This window comes from Bidens hawaiensis, unplaced genomic scaffold, assembly GCF_021521415.1.
Source record: "Bidens hawaiensis isolate Kalapana, Puna unplaced genomic scaffold, B.hawaiensis_p1.1 tig00052552_1, whole genome shotgun sequence".
Taxonomy (NCBI): Eukaryota; Viridiplantae; Streptophyta; class Magnoliopsida; order Asterales; family Asteraceae; genus Bidens; species Bidens hawaiensis.
In genome coordinates, this window is record NW_027499460.1 from 38 (window position 1) to 14,945 (window position 14,908).

General features: G+C 37.3%; 2 protein-coding genes and 1 pseudogene across 3 annotated transcripts; 1 reads left to right on the plus strand and 2 right to left on the minus strand.

The window, feature by feature from the left end:
* The first annotated feature begins 313 nt into the window (after positions 1-313).
* On the plus strand, positions 314-12,245 carry LOC143599718 (putative cyclic nucleotide-gated ion channel 5; annotated as a pseudogene). The gene is made up of 7 exons (XR_013147340.1): positions 314-396; positions 5,807-6,377; positions 6,759-6,971; positions 7,857-8,155; positions 8,241-8,352; positions 9,578-9,814; positions 11,451-12,245. The product of XR_013147340.1 is annotated as a putative cyclic nucleotide-gated ion channel 5 (transcript).
* Positions 530-3,469, minus strand: LOC143599721 (uncharacterized). The gene is made up of 5 exons (XM_077077612.1): positions 3,223-3,469; positions 2,814-3,152; positions 2,458-2,725; positions 1,907-2,381; positions 530-1,807 (listed from the first exon to the last, which is right to left on the minus strand). The coding sequence occupies exons 1-5, from the start codon at positions 3,467-3,469 to the stop codon at positions 1,406-1,408; spliced, it is 1,731 nt and encodes a 576-aa protein (XP_076933727.1). The 3' UTR covers positions 530-1,405.
* A 593-nt stretch (positions 12,246-12,838) lies between the features above and the next one.
* Positions 12,839-14,491, minus strand: LOC143599719 (transmembrane 9 superfamily member 8-like). Its single transcript, XM_077077610.1, has 5 exons — positions 14,368-14,491; positions 14,174-14,264; positions 13,909-14,021; positions 13,648-13,798; positions 12,839-13,057 (listed from the first exon to the last, which is right to left on the minus strand). Exons 1-5 carry the CDS (start codon positions 14,469-14,471, stop codon positions 12,842-12,844), a joined length of 675 nt encoding a protein of 224 aa, XP_076933725.1. The 5' UTR covers positions 14,472-14,491; the 3' UTR covers positions 12,839-12,841.
* Between the last annotated feature and the right edge of the window lie 417 nt (positions 14,492-14,908).

The following is a 14,908-nucleotide window of genomic DNA, read 5'->3' on the forward strand; positions in this document are numbered from 1 at the left end:
TAGTAATCAAGCTTTTAGAACATTAAAGATGATGCTAAATATTGAAGTTATGCATCTAGATGGTGATTACACATGCTGGTTAGAGAATTTTTGAAACATAGTAATCAAACTGTGAATAATATTAATGATGGTGCTAAATATTGAAGTTATGAATGTAGATGATGATTACACTTGCTTGTTGGAAGATATTGGAAACTTAGTAATCAGGCTTTTAGAACATTAATGATGATGCTAAATACTGAAGTTATGAATCTAGAACCTGACCTTGTTAGATCTGATATTGCTGTATTTCTTTATTGGCATGCAGTTTGGATTATGTGTTAATTTTTGCAAAATGTTCGATTATCATGCCTCTAAGTCCCAATATGTTGGTGGCCACCGGGAGAAGTTTGCAAGGTAATTCTTTGTTTCCAATAATGAAAATTTAACTTAGATTTGGCAAAATTGGTCAGTTATTTTTGTAGTTATGGACTTATGGTTAAAGAATATCATTACAAAATGGTGTTTGCATCTTGAATGAGATTATGTGATAGGGTTCGATTCTAATTAGTAACAACGGAAATTGAAATTGAATGAAGTGACATAAACTGAAAGTAGAATTGATATGAAGAAGATGATCCTACCGGATCTTACAGACTCGATAGACTAACACCGAAGTGTTCCCGGGACTATGCCCTCTCTCAATGCAAAGCAAAGAGCCTAACAAACCGAATAATATTCTGCCTACTCCCTAAGGAGTTATTGATACCTATTTATAAAATATAAGTTGCACTTAACCCCCTGCTATAATAGACAAATGACATTTAGACTAAAAACTATAACATGATTCCTATCATTACTCTCCCCTTCAAAACAGTCTTGTCCTCAAGACTGGGATCAGCTGCGTCGTCTGGTGGCCGACCTTGCCCATGCACCACCCACAACTGATATGATCCCACAATTAACGCAACAAGACTTGCAGTTTTGTACCCCCCAATGAATACCGAATAGGTTTGTAGGAAAGAGAGTACCAACAAATGTAGTAGCCAACTTCTCAACAATCTGAAATGGACCAAAACTGTAGCAGCCAACTTTTGATGAATACGACTTGCAACAGAGAGTTGGTGGTGTGGTTTGAGCTTCAAATAAACCCATTTTCCAACTGAAAATTGTGCATTCCGACGTTTCTTGGCAGCTTGCATATCCATAGAACTTTGAATATTGGAGAAATGAACCATAAGATGGTGCCGAGCTTCATCACGATTCTGAAGTTCGCGAGCCATCGACTCCACTCGAACTTCTCCATGAACAAATTGTGAAACAGATAACGAGCGCCTCATGTAAACATGGAAAGTATTTATTCCAAAAGTACCACATTGCATTGTCGTCCCCTTCAAGTTATGGTTGTGTGTAACACGAAACTGAATCACCACAGTTTGGTCAAAATGACGCCGAATCTGATTAAAACAAGTTTATTGCCCCAAACCGAAAGACCAAACTCCAACAAAACCGCATAAACACGATGACAGATGCAAATAATTTGACTAAAATAAGGCGTCTTAATAGAATTCGGACCAGGATCGAAAACAAAGATCTGAATCTGAGTTTTGAGTCGAACTTGAACAGGAGCCGCGGATTTGGAAATAAAGGTGCCTAAAGTGAAAGTGGTCGGTTCTGAATCGGAATCATTCTCTGCTGACGAATACAGTAGATCAATCAGTTTAGACTGGGACATTGCATCTTCAATCCCACCAGAGGCCAAACCCGGTTTCCATTCAAAAATTTGATGAAGCAAGTTACTACCAATATTTGAATGACTTGGATGAACCTGAGGTACAAAAATTGAATTCACATCTGAATCAAAGGAAGTGAACGAAGCATAAGGGTTCAATGAGGACTTAAACAAATCTGATTGTAGATTATCAACCGGATTTTCAGATTTGGTGAAACCAGAAATCAGAGTGATAGTTGCAGGCCTTAAATTTGAAATATCCACACCCGAATCATGACATAAAGCCTTAATTTCAAACAAATCAAGGTTTGAGGAACTTATATCCTCATCCAATTGCCTATCAGGATTGTGAATTTCGAGGCCACCAACATGCAAGCGCTCTTCAGATCTGGAAACGATTGCCTCCAATTGAGCTATTAGAGAGGGAAGACCACCAGACAAATCCCTATCGGAAGCAGATTTGGGACTAAAATCCCTATCGGGAACAGATCTGAGACGAGAACAGGGAAGTACCTCACCGAAATTGGCTCCCGAACCAAGCGACCCAGCAACAGTCCTCTGTTCATGTTGTTTCATCCAATTCAACACCTCCTTTCGAAATTCTCTGGATTCACCACGAGCAACCTCCAATGTTTTTAGTGTAGCTTTAATCTCAGAAACATCATATTCTCTGGATTCACCACAGCATGATTCCTATCATTACTCCCCCCTTCAAAACAGTCTTGCCCTCAAGACTGGGAACGAACAACTGACTCGACAACCAAGCAGAGGCATCCCCGAGAGCGTTTGCAGGTGGTCGTCCCTGCCCATGCACCAACCAGGAATGACTTGGATCAATCAAAAGCTGAAAAGCCCACCTGAAGACACCAATAACTAAGGCGGTATACGATTTGGGAAGCGGGACTGTTGAACACAAGATCAAGGGAAACGTTCCTCCTTTCCAACCAAGGCGTTGATCTCCAAGTTTAAACGAGTGCCCCTTTATCACAGCAATGGTGTTCCCAGCTGCATGCACTATTGCAATGGAGTGCAATTGAGCAAAAATCCATATAGCCAACCAACAAATGTGTTGCAAGTTCTGAATAATTGTGAAGCTGTTGACATGCTATGGCATGGGCTAGAAAAGCTACAGCAAGTCCAAGCCCACCAGCCGTTTGATTACAATCAGCAAACAAATCGGAACTACCATGGAAGTTAGTTAGCTTGGACAAATCAAACAAAAAATTGGAAATCCGAGTGTCACCAAGAACTGGAATAGCTTTTGCAATCGGAGAATTAGAAGCAACTTTCGGCAAACAACCTGAATAATCCCAATCCTCAGTTGTGATTGCATCTTCTTCAGCAATATACCCAGCAATATACCCTGGATTACCGTCTTGAACCAACGCAATTGGAGACAAATAATGACTCGCTTGAGCAGTAGCAACATTTGACTCAACGCCTAACAGTTTTGACCAAAACACCAGGAAAGATTTTCGGATCTGACAGTATCGCGGATAGAAACGGATCGCCTGGAGGTAGTTTTTCACTAAACGAGCCCTGATTTGGAGCGCCCACTGCTGTTTTCTGCTGCATATCGTGCCCCATGACAGTCCCGAATCCCAATATCCTCTGAAAACGACCCGATATTACTCCAATTTCATGAGATTTGGATCCGACATCAACAATTTGTGAACATGGAGACTGAAATTGCGCAATTGGTGCCACCGGAGTAGAAATAGAGCCTGAAAAGCTTGAATCAGAATGACTATTCCTCATCAAATAGCCATGGTCGGTTGAATTGTCTTTAAATTGTTATATGAGCGCCTTCAATTGATCTGTATCTGACATCGATTTGGTTGGTGAGTGGCCATGGACAAATGTATTTTCATCAAGTGATAAGTGCTCTTCAGATCTGGAAACGAGCGCCTCTGGGTGAGCTATTAGAGGCGGAAGACCACCAGACAAATACCCCTCGGAAGCTGATTTGGGGCCAGAATCCGTACCGGAAACAGAGTTGGAACAAGAATAGGGAAAGATCTCACCGAAATTGCCTCCCGAACCAGGTGTGGCGCCGGTTGAAAATTCCAGATCGGAGATCCCGGAGCCAAACGAACCATCGAGCTTCTCATGCGATTTCATCCAGGCTAAAACAACTTGACGGAATTCAGCAGATTCAGTGCGTTCTGCATTCAATACAGTAAGAGACGCCTTAATCTCTTTAATATCCGAATGTAATTGTTGAAGCTGTTGTTCATGAGCATCCAATCGAAATTTTTGAGCTAGGGTTTCCATGATTGAAACAGAAAAAAACGGCAGGTCAATGGCAGGTCGGACCAATGATAGGGTTCGATTCTAATTAGTAACAACGGAAATTGAAATTGAATGAAGTGACATAAACTGAAAGTAGAATTGATATGAAGAAGATGATCCTACCGGATCTTACAGACTCGATAGACTAACACCGAAGTGTTCCCAGGACTATGCCCTCTCTCAATGCAAAGCAAAGATCCTAACAAACCGAATAATATTCTGCCTACTCCCTAAGGAGTTATTGATACCTATTTATAAAATATAAGTTGCACTTAACCCCCTGCTATAATAGACAAATGGCACTTAGAGGCTAACTATAGCATGATTCCTATCATTATGTGATTAGCAAATATCGTTTGGATGTGCTTAAGTTCAAATAACCAGATAGTTGAATGTTTTGACAAATTCTAATTGTTAAAGAAGTTGATAGATTTAGTGATCATCAATATTCTTTTTATAAAAGAGATGGTTTGTGAAATGGTAGTAAATGTTTCTCAAATAATATTAAAAAGAGGTTGATAGGTTAGTTGTGATGAGAAGTTTTGTTGCAGCTTGTTAGGGCATGTGTTATATCTAGTGAGTGCGAGCCTTAGGGCATGTGTTAGACGCCGTTAGCACTGAGCGTGAGAGGGGCTCGTCATCTAGGACTCACGGTTGCTAGAACACCATGCCGGGGTGTGAGGGTAAGCCATGAAGTTGGGAGTGTGCTCATGTTAGTGACCAATTCTGATCTAAATTGATTGACCAATTATATAGTTAGACCTCATGCGTTTTTTGTTAAATATGTTATTATATAATATTTCATTTAACTTTTGATTTTTCTCAAATAACTTGTACTTGTTAGTTAGGATAAAATAAAATACATGGTTTTGCTTAAATTTTTGGACAACCGAGTCATTTTGAAATTAAGTATTTTTTAGTCTCGTAGACGGTTTTCATAGTTTTTGCGTGTCCCGCTTTTATTTATTGTTTAAAAATTATTTTTATAGATAAATACTAAATTATATTAAGTATTTAAAAAAAACTCACTCTCTCACTAACTAGGTTTAACGCATGGTTAGTGAGAGTGAGTGTGAGAGACACTCTTGCTTACGTGGCACCTACGTGGCTCACACTCACCCTCAGGGCATGTGTTATACCTAGTGAGTATGAGCCATGCAGGCGCCAAGTAAGAAGGGGACACACATTCACTCTCAGTAACCATGCGCTATACCTAGTGAGTGATTTGATTTTTTTAAAAGTATTTTAATACAATTTAGTAATTGTTTTTAAAATATTTATTAGTAATTAATTCTAAGCAATATGTTGGATATCATCTTCACAAGTCGGTTGGAATGTTGGATATTAGCTTCAAGCACGCGCCAAAAATTTGAATCCGTTTAGAGACTAAAAAGTACTTTATTTTCAAAACAAGCCGGTTTCGATAAAATTTATATTGGATGTTCAGAAAAGAAAAACCAAAGCCATGTTTTTTTGTGTTATTAAAAACGCTATATGAGAAAATCAAATTAAATATTAAAAAAGTATCATAATAAAATATTAAAAAAATTCATGAGGAGTCACCATGTAATTGGTTGGCCATTTTAGAGGAGAACTGGTCCGACTTACCCTCACCCCAGTGTGGTGTTTTAGTGAGCGTGAGTTCCAATTGGCAAGCTCTCCTCTCACGCTCAAGATGTATGGCACATGCCCTTATGGAACATTGAAACTTATTCTTTGACCTTCAAATAATCAAAAGTAGAATCTGTTTATCCAAATTTCAAAACTAGATTATCAATTTCTTACTTTGTCTTGCAAGTGAAGGTTGGACGATTTGGATTCTAGATTATCATCACCCGCTTCTGGAGTCGCAATGAACAAATGTGGATTCAAGGGCATAACTCGTTCAAGCCGCGCACCTGCTACCCCTTCTAGATCATTCAAAAACGGAATAAAAAAAGGTTCAGAAGGACTTAAATCCATCGGTAGAACACTCGGGTTTGGGGCCGTTTTTCCCGAAGACCTAAAAGCCTCAGAAAAGAAAATCTTGGACCCGCAAGATAAATTTCTACTCACATGGAATAAGTACTTTGTTGTCTCGTGTATTCTGGCTGTATCCATAGATCCACTCTTTTTCTATCTTCCAGTTTTTGATCAAACAAAAACATGTCTCGGTATCGACCGGAAGTTAGCAATTACAGCCACGACTTTAAGGACGGTTGTTGATGCGTTCTATCTTATTCATATGGCGTTTCAGTTTAGAACTGCTTATATTGCTCCATCATCTAGAGTTTTTGGACGGGGTGAACTTGTGATTGATTCTGCACAAATTGCTCAAAGATATCTTCGGTGGTATTTTATTATTGATTTTCTTGCTGTGGTGCCACTGCCTCAGGTTAGTATTAACGGGTGATTGGATTTGTGGTTTTGAAATTAGAAGATACTGCAAAAATAAAAAGAATCAGATAATCAGCTGTAATACACCAGGTCACGAAAGATGATGTGCATATAATATTTGAAGTTGTAATGGCAACCTAATAACATTTTTTTTACTGTTTGTAAAGAAAATGATGGTTTTAAGTAATGAGAGTTAAATTCAGTTACATTAAAAAGGCGGTAAATGGTTAACTTTTCTGTAGAAATAACATGATATGTTTTATTTATTTAGTTATTTTTGTATTTTGCACTGCTAAGATGTGAGCTTATTCGCCCTTCATGTTGAATATTTTACTGATTAATAAAACAAGGTTTACTAACATTTTTAATATTTTTTCAGATTGTTGTTTGGCGATATCTGCAGAGGTCTAGAGGTTCAGATGTATTGGCTACAAAACAAGCCTTGCTTGTTATTGTTTTACTTCAGTATGTTCCAAGGTTTGCCCGAATTGTCCCTTTGACATCGGAGCTTAAAAGAACTGCTGGTGTAATTGCTGAAACTGCATGGGCTGGAGCTGCTTATTATTTGTTACTATACATGCTTGCCAGTCATGTAAGCTATTATATTTAATCAAATGTTTCAAGACGGGCGGGCCAAGAGAGTTGGGTAACGGGTACTATCATGAGATTTAATGCATTAAAACCCACTTTTGATTATATTTTACACGTTTTGAGTCTATTGACCCATATAACACATTTGTTTTTTCTTTCTTTCTTTCTTTCTTTCTGCAAGCTACTCGTATGACGTTTAGAAATAAGAAATAACATAAATAAGCCATTCTTAAATTGTAAGTAAATGTAGGGGGTGGTGTGCATGGGTCTGTTTGGGTCGGTTTTGGACTCAAACCGAACCAAAACCAAAATTTTGGTTTTTGAGTTTTTGAAAACCGTTTGGTTTCTTAAGTTTGGGTTCGGTTCGGTTTTTCCGTTCAGGGTTTAAATTTGTTGGGTCTAAATCTTTTGTTAATTAATAGTTAATTGATTATTATACATTTGGGTAAAATATTGGAGTTACACTATTTAGTAATATCTTAAAAATTACTTAAAAAGTTCAAAGTAAAAAAATGAAAATCTATATATTCGGTTCGGTTTCGGTCTTTTGGTTTTGTTCTCGGGGCTTGAAATTTTTGGGCCTAAATCTTTTTGTTAATTAATAGTTAATTGATTATGATTATTATTCATTTGGGCTACAATATTTGAGTTACGCTATTTATTAAATCCTTAGAAATTACTTCGGGTTTAGTTACATGTAAAACTTGAAATTGAAAAACTATAAATTTACATGTAAAACTAAAACCGAACCGAAACTCCAAAAGTTTAGTTCTTATGAAAACTTATAACCAAACTGTTCGTTTTTGTTTGGGTTTAGTTTTTCTGGATCAGTTTTTTCGTATGCATGCCATGCATACCATACATGATACAAGCTTTTCTTTTTCAGATAGTCGGGGCCTTCTGGTATTTATTGTCTGTAGAACGCAATGATACATGCTGGCAAAGAGCTTGTAAAGGCATTTGTAACAAAGATTTCTTGTACTGTGGAAACAACCACATGGATGGTTATGATAAATGGAGCAATGTCAGTAGCTCGGTTTTAACCGAAGCTTGTACCACAGATGGTGATAACCCGCCATTTGATTTTGGGATTTTCGAGCAGGCTCTTTCATCAGGGATCGTGTCATCAACTAAGTTTGTTTCTAAGTACTGCTACTGCCTGTGGTGGGGACTATAGAATTTGAGGTAAAATTTATCTCTTCACTTGGTTTTTAGATATTGTTTATGATTCTTAACACTTAGCAGAATGAAATATTTGTTTCTGTGACAGCACGTTAGGGCAGGGGCTTGAAACCAGCACTTATCCTGGAGAATCTATATTTTCCATTGCTCTAGCCATTTTTGGTCTCATCCTCTTTGCTCTTTTAATTGGAAACATGCAGGTGATGCCACTACTACTTACCATCTTGATATTGTCTCATTGATTTAAGTTACAGGTCGAATAATGGATGGTTCGGGCTGGGTTGACCTGATCACATTTTTGACCAATTCTTATAAATGATTAATGCGCTAAATATAATTATACTTACAAAACACTATTCTATAACTATAATTGTATTTATCTGAATTTTCTAAAACTAGTTTTTAGGAGGCTATAAGCTTTAAAATTTACACTTTAGGCAACTTTCAACTTGTAAGACCTATTCAACCCATTTCCAATTTAGTTAATTTGTGTTTTTAGATTAGACCTGCTAAGGACGACCATAATAATCGAGCCTTGTTGCTCATTAATGCTAAAAACAGTTGTATACAGTTTAGTACTACCCTAATATGATAGTTACAATGCTAGTCTAATATTCCTCCGCAAGATAAGGATAGGGGATGACCCACAGCTGGTCTCGTAGAAATAGAAGTTGAGTCAGTAGAGGCTCTGTGAAGATGTCAGCAATCTGATCATTTGTTGATATGTGCGTCTTTTCTTTGACAAAATGAAAATCAATTTTAACATGTTTTGTGTGGGCTTGATTGGCATTGGCCAACAGATATGTTGTACCCAAGTCCCAAGTTGGCACACCATAATGTGGGAGCAGATGGTTTGAAAATCAGTTAAAAAGTTTCATTCAAGTATGGATCGAAATGTGTGGGTCGGTTAACTAGACAAAACAACATATGGTGTTTACATTCTTTAGAAGTATAGGATGGTGCAGAGGTGGAAAAATGGGTGGGTCAGGTAACTAGTCAAAATGGTTTCGGGTTGAAAAGAGTCACTTTTAGGTTCAAATCAGGTTGGGTTGAACCTGCAAACACTCTGTCTATTATATATATATAAATAATAAATAATTAATTCAAGTATTTAATTAAAGAACAGTATTATTGTACAAACAATCTAACATGTTGAGTTAAAACGATTTAGGAGGTTGTATGAATAAAATGTAACTTCTAGCTAATTTCTTTTAATTGGCCTATTTAAGATAAAACACAGCCCAGATTGACCCATTCATAGGTAAACAGGTCAAAAGTCCCATATTTTGAGTTCCTTTTTAGATTATCTATTTTCTCAGCTACCTTTGCTTCATTAAGGCTTACTTCATATCAAGTGTAGCAATTAATAAAATCTATATTTTGCCATTGATCTCACTTGGTTTGTTGGTTTGTTACCATTAACAGACGTATCTTCAATCTCTTACTATACGACTTGAAGAAATGAGAATCAAAAGACGGGACTCAGAACAATGGATGCATCACCGGTTACTTCCACATGATTTGAGAGAGCGTGTGAGAAAATATGATCAATATAAGTGGTTGGAAACACGTGGAGTTGATGAGGAAAATTTGGTTCAAAATCTACCTAAGGATCTTAGAAGAGACATTAAACGTCATCTTTGTCTCGGTTTGGTCAAAAGGGTAATAACTTCTTTTTAATTATTTTTCACATGAGTGCATTTTAGTCATTTCATCCCTTTGATCTTCAAGGGCAACATTGTAGTCCAAGAATCATTTGGCGAAATTTGAATAGTTAAAGCTTGTCAATGAAGTGAAGGAATACAAATGGAGCATGTCCGTGTTCGTTCTTCTAACTTTAACCAAACAAACGATCGAACACGAACAAACAAACAAGCAAGGGTTTCTTGTTCGTGTCCGTTCGTTAAGAAAATTAACATGTTTGTAATATAAACAAATGAAATAAATGAACGAACAAAATTGAGCTAACAACAATTAAATGTAAATGTGAACAAGAATGTGTTGGGCCTAAAAGGTTTAATAAATTAGACTTAATTGTAACGGGCAATGTTTGAATTTCTAAAACTAGACTAAAATGTATCTAGGATCATTTGTTCAGAGCGCTGGGGAATTAGACAGTGATGTGACCCATCGAGTTCAGGTAGGATGGTGTAGATGGAAAGCAGCCACAGGTATATTGTGCGATAAGAGCTTCCCAACTAAACTAAAGGGAAAATTTTATAGGGTTGCGGTTAGACCTGCGATGTTATATGGAACGGATTGTTGGCCATCAAGAAGGCACAAGTGCGGAAGATGGAGGTAGTAGAAATGAGAATGCTACGTTGGATGTGTGGGCACACAAGGTTAGACCGAATAAGAAACGTTGTGTTTCAAGAGAGATTAGGGGTTGCGAAAATAGCAGACAAGATAAGAGAGTGGAGATTGAGATGGTTTGGACATGTGAAGAGAAGACAGCCGACGAATCCTGTTAGATCTGTAGGAAACATTACTGTAGAAGGGAGGAGAGGTAGAGGACGACCTAAATTGACGTGGGATGAGAGGATTAAGCATGATTTGATAGACTTAAACCTTTCCGAGGACATGGTTGAGGATAGGAATTCATGGAGAAGTAGAATTAGAGTTAAGGATTTTTAGGGAGAAAGGAATTCCTTAGGGCTTCTATTTACCTTTTATGGTCACATATATAGTATTAGTATTAGTATTATTATTAGTATTATTCTTCCCATATATCTAATATTAGTATATTCTTTCCATATATTATTATTATTATTATTATTATTATTATTTTCATTACTATTATTATTACTATTACTGTTGAACTTTGACTTCCTTTATACTGCTTCATACATATGTACTTTAGAGCTAAGGGTCTCTCTGGAAGCCACCTCTTTATCCCTTTGGATAGAGGTACGGTGTGCCTACATCCCACCCTCCCCAGACCCTACCTATAGCTTTGCTGTTGGTGGGACTTCACTGGGTATGATTGATTGATTGATTGAGACTAAAATGTAATGGACCTAAAAAATTCAAATGCATACATTAATGAACATGAATGAATAAACTTAAACAATGTAAACTAACAAACATAATTGACATAAACGGACAAAACTAAACAAACATAAATGTGCAAAAAGTTTTGTTCAGGCCCGTTCGTTTATTAATATAAACGATCATAAACAAACTTCTCGCTGAACGGTTAGTCAACTGTTCACTAAATGTTTGGTTTATTAACATGCCTATGAATAATTATTATATTTAACAAATCAATTTATTATTTCAATTTCCAATCTCCTTGTAGGTCCCCTTATTTGAAGACATGGATGAACGGTTACTCGACGCGATTTGCGAACGCTTAAAGCCGTGTTTATTCACAAACAACACTTACATCGTACGCGAAGGCGATCCGGTTGATGAAATGCTTTTCATCATACGCGGTCGTCTCGAGAGTGCAACAACGGACGGCGGGAGCAGCGGGTTTTTCAACAGCGGGTTTCTAAAAGAAGGTGACTTTTGCGGTGAGGAGCTGTTAACATGGGCCCTCGACCCTAAAACCGGGTCTAACCTCCCGTCTTCCACTAGAACCGTAAAGGCACTAAGAGAAGTGGAAGCATTCGCGTTACCAGCCGATGAACTTAAGTTCGTTGCGGGCCAGTTCAGGCGGCTTCACAGTCGGCAGGTGCAACACACGTTTCGGTTTTACTCGCAGCAGTGGCGGACTTGGGCGGCATGCTTTATTCAAGCGGCCTGGCGGCGGTATTCTAAACGGAAGATATTGGAGCAGCGGAGGAAGGAAGAGGAGGCGGCGGAGTTAGCCGCCGGTAAGAACAATGGAGGTGGTTCTTACAGCATCGGGGCTGCCTTTCTGGCTTCTAAGTTCGCTGCGAACGCTCTTTGTGGGGTCCACCGGAACCGAAATTTGAAGAGTGCTAGAGAGTTGATGAAGTTACAGAAGCCACCGGAACCGGATTTTACTGCTGATGCTGATTAGTGATTTGTTGTATCTTGTGTTGTATGTTAATAACATAATATGCTTACTTTAATACTTTGATATAAGTTTTACAAGTTCATAAAAATATCCAAACATATAAAATTATTCAGTGCTAAATACTAAAACATACATATGCTTAACTTGTTGGGAAGTTATTTATTATGTTCCTCAACATTAACCGAATTTTCTCTTTCGTTTCAGTGTTTTCCTTTCCCGTTTCTGCGTTTGCAACCTTATTTTCTTCGTATGCAACTGTCGGCACCGGAAGGTGAATAAGCTTAGGGAACCACAAACACGCATAGAATCCGATGGTACCCGTCAACACGAAAACCATACAAGATGCAATAAACATATACACGAAATACAAAATACCCGGAACAAGCTCTGTGATATTCAGTTTTGTGAAGAAGTAGAATGTTGCATATATGAAGAGATAAAAGCCGGAAGAACCCGCTGTTAAATACGATCGCCACCACGATTGGTAATCTTCACCACTTGACTGGAAATAACATAACAGGATTGTGATCTCGGCACACGTTATGATCAAAACGACAAACGTGAAACCGAATATGTAGTAGAATTGATGTAAACCGACTGAAGTTAACATGTAAAAGAGCTCGTTGAATACCGCCGCAAATGGTAATATTCCACCAATCATGATCGAGACATACGGGTTAATGTACCAAGTTTGCCCGGAGATTTCACTTGAACAAGTTTTCGCATGTTTGTTCTTGCGCCTCTTCCAAGGTTTCTAATTGGTCGTAATCGATAATGTCACCGTGTAGTGTTCTTAACATGATCATAGCCACCATACCGGACATTGAAAGAACAATCATAACTAGTGAAAACCAGTGAATTTGATCATCAGCCAGAAAAAGATAAGTGTCCCATCTTGATGGCCATTTAATATCAGTCTCCTGTGTGTCCAATAAAAGCAGACAATTTAGACATGACGAAATAGGTAGGCCAGGCTTGTTCTATGGCCAAACAGACTCAGACTAATTAAGCCGGGCCTACCTACAAACTCTGTACTTTCCAAATTTTATTTTATATTCTTTAATGATTTTGTGGAAACTTTGTTATTAGATGAATAGTATATTACTTTGAAAAAAGAGTTAAATTGTTATTATATAGGGAAAATTACAAAAACAGTCAATATTAACCAAAAAATATTTAACTAGAAAATGGACTTTTAGCCATCTCAAAAAGTGGCGGCTAAACCTTAGCCGTCTCAGCCTACGGAGTTAATGTGGCTACTTCTGGTCAGATGATATAACTAAGTTTTGGTATGGTAAAATGTAATGTCTACTTTAAACAAAAAATGAGAAAATGTCTGTTATGGTAATTTTCCCTTTTATACATTTGTAATCGTACGCGTTTCAAAACCAATAACTCATTTTCTTTTAAGTTAAATCATTTAGCTCTACCGATTTGACATATTAAAAATAAAACACAACGCTAACCAGATTATATACAGATAAACTGGGCCCGAATCTTATATACGTACAAGGAACTCGACATCATAAGTGAAGATGATTTCCTTCTTATCATCAACTTCTTGAGGAGGATCAGAGCCGTCGACCAAACGTTTTGCACGTGGGTCGCACGTGGTCAAACGTGTTTTGTGACTCCATTGACCATCATATTTATGATTGACACTGAAGAGAAATTAATAAACAGTCATACAAAATATATTTATGTAGGTTTACAGTTAAGAACAAAGATGTTGCCAGAGTTGCAACTTGCAAAACCAAAACCATTATTTTACCTGAAAGCTTTAACATTAAACCCAACAATTCTTCCGGAGGGTACTTCCGAATTCTGGTGGAAGCTAACTACGAATGATAAGTGGTTGTTGATAAAATACTTATCGTCTGTCGTCTGCATAGCATTACATTGTATCATAAAAAGTAATTGAATTGTGGAAATAAATATACCCAACTTAACGGTTAAAAAGTTCTAATTTTGTCACCGGTTAACAAGAGCAACAGTTAAAATTTATATGATTTATTCCCGTTCAAAAAAAAACTGACATTTGCATACCGTGCTTTACCACCAACAAAGTACCCGAGTTGATATAACGGTGGCGAGTCAGGAACAACCAAAGGTAAATCATCCAGTAGCCTGTCAACAACATTTTTCAGTTAACAACATAATGTTTATTGATGATTGATTCATTGATATACAAGGTGGTCATAATATTTTTCTGTTTCGAAAAGTGTGTTACATGTTGGCTCGATATTCATCATTGATCTTCTCCTTGAATTCTTTAGCAGTTTTCTCGCCAAGTGTTACGCGACAAACAATGTTGCACATGGTATTAACTCTCATTTGAAATTGCAATGAACGATTTTGTAAGAGGCTAGACAACATAACTTTACTTAAATGTAGAGATATAATCATAAATTTTGGTACTATAAAGTTTAGTAAAGCTTAATGTATTTCACTAATGAACTATGTACAATATATATAGATACAAAGGATAACGTGTTGGATATTTTAGTGTTATTGGATTACCTTGTCGATCGAGGAAATAACGTTAGACATTAAACGAGTTAGGTGATGCAGGAGTGCGGGCTCGATTTAATCCTAAAGGTTATTTGGGCTTTTATAATAACAATGGGTTTGTTATTTATTTACTTAGGTTTAAGTGTTATGTAAAATGGGCTTAACTAATGTTTGGGCTCATGTGGGAATTGACTATATACATTTATCGATGTTTTCCCTGGCACAAATATAATGAAACTCTCGATTGCATACATACGAAG

Excerpts from the sequence above, each read along its gene's own strand:
- LOC143599721 (XM_077077612.1), bottom strand. The coding sequence starts at position 3,469 with ATGAGGAATAGTCATTCTGATTCAAGCTTTTCAGGCTCTATTTCTACT. Across the intron at positions 2,382-2,457 it reads GCTTGGTTGTCGAGTCAGTT|AGAATATGATGTTTCTGAGA; the intron begins GTTCGTTCCCAG and ends TGGTGAATCCAG. Across the intron at positions 1,808-1,906 it reads TCACCAAATCTGAAAATCCG|GTTCATCCAAGTCATTCAAA; the intron begins GTTGATAATCTA and ends TTTGTACCTCAG.
- LOC143599719 (XM_077077610.1), bottom strand. The coding sequence starts at position 14,471 with ATGAGAGTTAATACCATGTGCAACATTGTTTGTCGCGTAACACTTGGC. Across the intron at positions 14,022-14,173 it reads GTAAAGCACGGTATGCAAAT|ACGACAGACGATAAGTATTT; the intron begins GTCAGTTTTTTT and ends AATGCTATGCAG. Across the intron at positions 13,799-13,908 it reads TTTAATGTTAAAGCTTTCAG|TGTCAATCATAAATATGATG; the intron begins GTAAAATAATGG and ends ATTTCTCTTCAG.